This window comes from Populus alba, chromosome 6, assembly GCF_005239225.2.
Source record: "Populus alba chromosome 6, ASM523922v2, whole genome shotgun sequence".
NCBI classification, from domain to species: domain Eukaryota; kingdom Viridiplantae; phylum Streptophyta; class Magnoliopsida; order Malpighiales; family Salicaceae; genus Populus; species Populus alba.
The window spans coordinates 23,198,771-23,206,941 of NC_133289.1; the positions used below are offsets into that span (position 1 = coordinate 23,198,771).

General features: G+C 33.9%; 1 protein-coding gene across 1 annotated transcript; it reads right to left on the bottom strand.

The window, feature by feature from the left end:
• Window positions 1-7,228: 7,228 nt before the first annotated feature.
• Window positions 7,229-7,847, bottom strand: LOC118050248 (large ribosomal subunit protein eL39). Its single transcript, XM_035060521.2, has 3 exons — window positions 7,763-7,847; window positions 7,560-7,663; window positions 7,229-7,478 (listed from the first exon to the last, which is right to left on the bottom strand). The coding sequence occupies exons 1-3, from the start codon at window positions 7,763-7,765 to the stop codon at window positions 7,430-7,432; spliced, it is 156 nt and encodes a 51-aa protein (XP_034916412.1). The 5' UTR covers window positions 7,766-7,847; the 3' UTR covers window positions 7,229-7,429.
• Between the last annotated feature and the right edge of the window lie 324 nt (window positions 7,848-8,171).

Consider the following 8,171-nt stretch of genomic DNA (forward strand, 5'->3'; position numbering starts at 1 on the left):
TGCAAGGATTAGGACCTGATGGCTGAACAGGACGGTTTCTTTGTGGAAAATACATGCTGCTGGCTCGAAATCTCGGTTGTTTGGTTGAATTCACAAGAGTAGCACTAGCTGCAAGGATTATAAATAAAAGTAAGGTGAATTTAGACATAGGAAAGAGAGGTTTCTTGAAGAAACTGATCATGGTTTTGATCATTAATTAGCTGAAGATAAAGAAAAAAAAGAGGCGGAGGAGGAGAGGAGAGGAGGGGAGGGAGGTGGAGAGTTTTGGGTTGTCCGTGTAGTTGCTTTTTATGTTTTCTAGGGGTGTTTTTGCGTGGCCGGTGTAGTAGAACAATTCCAATTCTCCTCCTTGGAAAGCTCCACGCGCATTGCCTCTATGGGGAAAGTCACGAAAAATCACACCCCGGACAAAATTTTATTAATTAATGGCATTATAACTTATAATTTATAAGTACTAGTGGATATATTATTAATTACATAATAATGTAAAGAATAAAGATAAAAATAAAAGTAACTTTGCACTTTATTTTTATCAAAACCTACACTATCACTGAGAGGGAGATCAAGGAGGTTTGATTTGAGGTCAAAATTTTTTTTTTTTTATTAATTTAAGGCTTGTTCTCTATCCATATCTTTAAATTGAGGTTTTGCATTTATATTAGAGTTATTGAAAAAGATTTAGGAATTAAAATTTTTATAATATTTAATTTTTAACCATTTTTAAAGAATAGATGTTATAATAATAAAGTCTTGGATTGATAGAAAACTATTAAAATTAAAAGTAAAATTAAGAAATTAGAAAAAGAGATAGTAACTCTAGGCCACCATAACTTGGCCTTCTAATGAGTGTCATGATTGAATTTTGGTATATAGATAAGTAAAAACAATTAATGGTATAATGGTGTTATATTAGTCATTTTATGAGGGATTTGTTTTAAAGAAAAATATTAAAAAACTATCTCTAGGCCACCATAACTAAGACACCTTTCGCGTGACCGAACCTTGTACTCTCATGGCTAAAAGAAGAAATGCCCGCGCAGCTAGTTGCACTGGAAGACCTAAAAGGCTGGAAGAAAACTCTTTCACGATTCACTACCAGAAAATCAATAAATACAAACGGAAATACCGAGGGAATATTTCCGTCGGTAAATTTCCGAGGAATTTTACCGACGGAAATATTTCCGAGGGATTTTACCGACGGAAAGATTGCCTCGGCATATACCGAGGGAATTACCGTGGGAAAAAAAAAAATAGAGCAAAGCAAAAAAAAAGAAGATGACGTGTCATTTTTTACCGACGGAATTACCGACGGAAAAATTCCGTCAGTAATTCCGTCAGTAAAGCCGTCGGTAAATCCGTTGGTAAACTGAGAACACTGTTCATCATGTCAATTACAAAGGGAATTACCGACGGAATTTTTCCGTCGGTATTTTACAGAGAGCTCTAGAACTGTTTATCTTCCAATTGCACTGTTAATTGTTTTACTTTACGGACAAAATCACCGACGGATTGAAAATTCGTCGGCGTGTGTTTGGCGGTTTTCTGAAAAAATTCAATTTATTTAAAATTTTCATTTAAATATTACAGACGGAATCACCGACGGATTGAAAAATCATCGGTAATTTTTGGCGGTTTCTGAAAACTTTTTACGAAATTGAAAATTTAAATTAAATATTACCGACGGAATTACCGACGGAATAATTAAAAAATATTAATATTCAATTATCCGTCGGTAAATCCGTCGGTAACGCGCCCCAATAAAAAACCTGAATCCGCTTATTTCACAAGAGACAGACTCATTTCTTCTTCTTCTTCTTCTTCTTCTTCTTCTTCTTCTTTCTACTACTACTACTACTACTACTACTTCTATTTCTTCTTCTTCTTCTTCTACTACTACTTCTACTTCTTCTTCTTCTTCACTATATGTAAAAACATCAATATCTATTTCTTTCTCTTCTTTTCTCTCCTCATCTCTTTCTCTTTTCCTCCATGCTCGGGTATGTCTTCTTCTTCCTTCTTCTTCTTTCTTCTTTTATCCTCTTAGTTTTCTTTAATTAATATGCTTCATGAATTTTTTTTTCCTTAGCTTCACTTGCAAGTATATTAAGGTAAGATCTTTCTTTTTTCTTATTTTTTCATGATTTTTCACTATATTTGTTTTTTATTTAATTTTAATTGATTTTGTTCTTAATAATTGTATAAATGTTGTTGTGAGTTTTTTTTTTCATATGAGATCAATTTTTAGTTGATTTATTTATAGGATTTTTAAATTTTTAGCAATTGCAACTTCATTTTTTTCATATGAATTTTTTAGTTGAATTAATTTTTTTGTTTTATTTATTTGTTACAAATTTGTTTGAGTTGATTTTCTTATTCTTTTTTCCAAGCATTTTGAGTATATATTATACAATGTTGATTTATGTTAATTTAATTATTTTATAATTTTATAAAATGAATTTTTTTAAAAATGTTTTTAAATAATTACCGACGGATTTACCGACGGAAATTTCCGTCGGTAAATCCGTTGGTAAATCCATTGGTAATAAAAAAAAAATTTACCGACGCGTCTGTTCCGCCAGTAAATCCGTCGGTAATATTATTACCGACGGAATTACCGACGGACAAAAAATTACCGACGAGAGATTCACCGACGAAAATTATCCGTCGGTGATTTAGTCGATAAATTAATTACCAATGGAATATGTGTCTTACGCCGACGGAAAAATTCCGTCGGTAAAACTGTTAAATCTTGTAGTGATTCCCCTCACACCGACTCCACCCACAACAGGTCGGCAGCGTGACCCAACCAAAGCAGCCCTGTAATAATCTTAATTTGGTCATCCTTAATCGGCTTCGCTTCTCCCAACTTCAATTGTTCCTCGAGCCATCGTATACAATAAAACCGCGCAGGTTTAATCCACCGTTTCAACCTTTTGTACAACTCGGGGATCAAAACAGAGATATACATATCAAATCTTTGAAAAGTTTGGGATGGCTATGGGTGTCCCGGCCCCACGCAGGACCGGCCCTGGACACGCACACAATTGCTAGCCTCACATTCTGCCTTCTTGTCTAGATTGCCAATAATGCCTATACAGTTTTATTATTATTCTCGGATAAAGTCCAAAATGTTATGCTAAGAGTAATAACACCAAATTAAGGCTCGATTTTACGCTATAATATCACCAAATCTCAAATAAATAATTCTTAATACCCAATCCAAGACCCTTTACTTTCCCCTCCTGCATCCTCGAGTTTTTTCTACGTGATGGTTTGAACCCGAAACACATATTTCAGCACGAGATTTTCACCCGCTTTTAAATTTTATTCATTGAAAAATGGTTAATTTGATGTATTAATATCAAAAATAATTTTTAAAAAATAATAAAAATATATAATTTTAATATATTTTTAAATAAAAACAACAACCACTACAATTTCAATCACGTTTTAAATGACAAAGGAAAAGAAGGAAATTGTTTCCATTAAGAAATAGTCACTTAATGAAATGGCCAAACAGAGTGTGAGTACCAACTTGCACACAAAATATTACGCCGAGCTCCCTCATGCTGGCCTTCAACATGAAGTATTTTCCGAGCCACACCCTTAACTTATCTTCAAAAAGATTATTTGTTTATATTTTTTATTTTAATTATTATATCATTTTAAAAAATAGTTTTATAAAATCAAAGTATTTGAAATTCAGTAAAGTAAACAGTTGGAGATACCAGTTTAACAAGTTAATTAAACCACAAAACTTAGATCGTTATAATAAATCTCAATCTCAATATTAAAAAAACAATCATCTTAAAATTTTTAATCGTTTCAATTTCAATCAGACAACAATAAAAACTGTGTGTACGTGTAAGAAATTCAATGTTGGAGTTTCACGAACAAATTTGACAGCCACTTCAATCTCTCCCATTTTCTTAAATCCATTATTAGTCAACAAAATCAAGGGATATCTATTTCTATACACTTTACCCGTCTCCAAGGTAGATAGACGTACCCGGACTTCCCACGTATGAAAATCAGGATGCGTGGCACTTTTATCATCAACGATCTCATATATTCCCGAGCTATCAAAAACCCCAATAGTCAACACGGTACATGGGTCGTAAACCTTCCACGTGTACTGCTCATTCATTTTTAATTTAAAAATTAATAATTCCTTCAGCACATGTGAGAGAATCCAATATTTCAATAAACTTCCTGGTTCATTCAACACTTGCATCGCTAACATACAAAATGAACAAACCAACACCAATTAGGTAAAGAAATATTTATTAATGATCATCAATTTGCATAAATATCAACTCTCCTCGCCATACTCTCTATTTTCCAGTTGTACTCTTACTTTCTACTTCCATCATCAACATCATGAACACGATCCCTGAAATCTGTATGTAAATTAAAGAAAAAAAAACATGATCAATCTAAATCCAGAGAGATCACAAGATCATCGTTCGAGAAGTTCAAAGAAACAAAAATAATTATAAAACAAAACTCAAATATAGTCTATACTCTATATTTATAAGAGGTACAATAAGGAAGGGAGGGTATTTCTATTAAAGAGAGAAGATTAGATGAAAGAAACATATCTCTTTCTGTATACTCTACAGTTTCTCTATAAAAAATATATATTAATGTGGTAAAAACATGACCATTTAACATGATCTAACGACAAATCGCAAGATTTGAAAGAAGAGAATTATCAAAAGGTAAAAAAAAAATGTCTTTTTTTTCTTAAAAAACATACCATGGACGATATACATGAAACATGCATCACTTAGAAGGTTTGCATTGGCCTGATCCAGGCAGGTAACTGCAAGGATTAGGTCCTGATGGCTGAACGGGACGGTTACTTTGTGGAGAATACATGGTGCTTGCTTGGAATTCTGGTTGCGTGGTTGCAATCACAAGAGTAACACCGGCAGCAAGGATCAGAAAGAAAAGTACGGTGAATTTTGACACAAGAAAGAGAGGTCTCTTGAAGATACTCACCATGGTTTTGATCATTAACTTTCAGAGAAGGCTATGAAATATATTGAGAGAGGAAGGGTTTGTTTATATATTGAGAGAGAAGGCTATGTAATTTTGAATAGTCATTTCCATCTTCCGAAAGAGAAATTCCGAAAAAGCCCCGGTAATTCCCTTTCGAGAATGAATGAATTTATTTTGTCAAAACCTGCGCCCGCGCACTCGATGCTTTTCTCCTGGAGATGGAGGATATAGTTTCTTGTTTTTTTCTTCTTTTGTAGAATTACATGAATAGTCAAAGATGAGGACATCTGATTTATGGGACCGAAACTTGCACTCACATGGCTGCAAAAGGAAATGGCAGAACTCATCATGGGTTGGAAAAGAATGTTTGTATGATTCCTTTTCACACCAACTTATCCATCCACAACAGGCAGTGTGATAGAAACCTGGTTTCATTCAATTCATAGACATCCACGTGACTCTAAGACTCCAAGTTTCATTCTTCATACATAGTTTCATCAAGACTCCAAGGGCCTGATTAGAATAACGATTGTGGTTGTTTCATAGTGTTTTTTATTTAAAAGTTTATTAAAATAATATTTTTTTATTTTTTAAAAAATTATTTTTGATATTATAACATCTGAAAACATCAAAAAAAATATTAATTTTTTTAAAAATAATTTTAAATTTTTTCAAAAATATTTTTAAAATATAAAAATAAACAACACCTAGAATAAATTCGTTGAAAATATACCCAGGCACTGTAGTTTGGCTTTTCGTCATCTCCTAAATGCGAAATGGGCAAGTTTATTTCTTTGCTAGTCACTGCAAACATAACTCTAATCTTTCTAATAGACTGCCACCATATAATTTTATTGGTTTTGGGGCCAATTTTCCTCTTAAATTTTCTTTACAAAATTTATTGCCATCAACTTCAGGTTTAATCTATTAAAATGCTAAAGAGATATTAATGTACGTATATTTTCACTTCTTGAACATATTTAGACATTCCTGTTGCTCACATAGCCCCAACCCCAATCATCAGTCGGTCCAATTTAACTTGAAGTTAGAATATAGACTGAGTTAATTATAAAACGAATAGTTTGATTGATTAATTACTTTACTATTTCCATCTATTATTATATTTGCTGGTTGACAGAGCAACTTATTTTTTTAAGAAGAAGAAAAGAAAAATAGCAATTTTACTTGTACTCGGAGCGAGCTCGCTTGGACCAGACCAATATGGTTGGGCTGGACAACAGCTAATTTGGATTGGTTGGGGGTTTGTGTGGTACTGGTGAAAGATCAAGGACTGAAGTGGAGGGGGAGACAAATTTGATGGCGCCTATAATAATAAAGCAGTGCCAGCTAGTGAAGCGTGCATCACTTAGGAGGTTTGCGCCGGCCTGATCAGGACAATTTCAAGGAACCTGGGAATTTCTAAGGAATGATTAGAACCTGATTGCTGAACAGGACGATTTCAAGGAACCTGGGAATTTCTAAGGAATGATTTTCTATGTACTCACACTACCACTTCCAAGCCTCGCCTTTCCCTGCCCAAAACCACAGTTAAAATTCCTGATCCACACCATAAACATCTATTTGGTTGCTAAGAAAACAACAAAACAGAAACTTTTGAGTCATAACACAGATTTTATTAACAGGTGAAAAACCAAGCACCATAAGCAATCCCCAAATCACAATTGGAAAATTAAATTCATGATCATGAAAATACAAGACATGGAAGACTTGAACTGTCTTCAAGACTCCATGATAAGGCAGATTGCATTTAGAAACTAGACCACAAGCTATGGTCAGAAGCAGAAAATATACCCTCGGACAAGAAATTTTGTTCAAAAATCAAATAAAAAGAAGACCTGAAACCTAATAAAACACAGAATATACAAAAGAACACAGAACCTCCTTTGAACAAGTAAAGTTGAATCACAACTGAACCATAGATTGCAAATCAACCTAAGGACAGCTATTGGACTAACTAATGTAATGCATCAAAGCAATTAAACAAGTCGATCCACTAGACCTAGCTTGGGCAATAGTTGGTATTTAGAAGAAAACTAGAGACACTTAACTTCCATTACCTAAGCTAATAAATCTGAGAAACAGCAAGGATATTCCACCCTAATAACACCTGAAACCTAATAAAACAGTAAGAGAAGCACATTCAAAATGCATACCAACGAACAAAATCAATTCAGCATTCCCAGCCGATAAAAGAACACTACCATTCGAAAACTTGCAAGTTTCATCAAAATTGAAAATTACTTAAGCAAATCATCACTTCAAACATAGCTAGATTTATCAAGTGGGTCTCCCATGAGTTCCGTAGAAAACAACATCAAATCCTATTCTCTTCTTAATCAAATCTCCAACGAATTAAAACCAAATTAAATTAAAAAATCCCAATATTCCAAACACCCAAAACACCTTAGAATCCAAGTTTAGTTCTTCTCCAGTGCCTGCGCTTGGCGTTGTACCTAAAAAACCCACATTCAATAGCTTTAAAACTTTTTTTCTTTTCTATAAGGCAAGCAACAAAACGCAAACAAGAAAAATACCTGATAGTGTTATCGGTTCTCATGCGAATCCAATGAGGGATAGGCCTGTTTTGCCTCATCTTCTTTGCTAGTTTCTTCTTGATCCTAAATGTCTTGTGTGACGGCTACATATACCAACGTACATCAAAAATCAAAATTTGAGCTTCAAATTTAAAACCCATCAGGACAGGATGGATCTAGGCATAACGAGGGTTACCACTTGCCATTTTCGCTTGCTTCTGATCGTCTTCTGCTGCTACTTGGTCTGGTTACTGATGAAAAACCCTTACCCTGGAGTGTTGATATAAGGGCTTCTATACATGGGTTTCTTGGCGATTATGGGTTGCCCGGATGTGAAGTTTTTAATTCATGGGCCTTTAATGTTTTGGGCTGTTATATTAAGTTGGGTACCCAAACTCTAGAAATTGGGCTAAATGGAATTGGCCCACTCACCGCTTAAGATCAAGCTCGAAGCCATAGATGAAAGCAAGCGTGCAAGAGTACCAAAATAAGTTGCAAGCAAGCCATTGGAATTGATATTGCAATATTTAGGTTGCGTAAACTGTTTTATAATATTTGACTTGAAAAACTTTTTATTACAAAATATTATTTCATATACTTTTAAATATTTCA

Bases quoted from the DNA above. Each gene is read 5' to 3' on its own strand.
- LOC118050248 (XM_035060521.2), bottom strand. The intron at 7,479-7,559 runs GTATTTTTCTTG...TGGGTTTTTTAG, and splicing joins AGAACCGATAACACTATCAG to GTACAACGCCAAGCGCAGGC.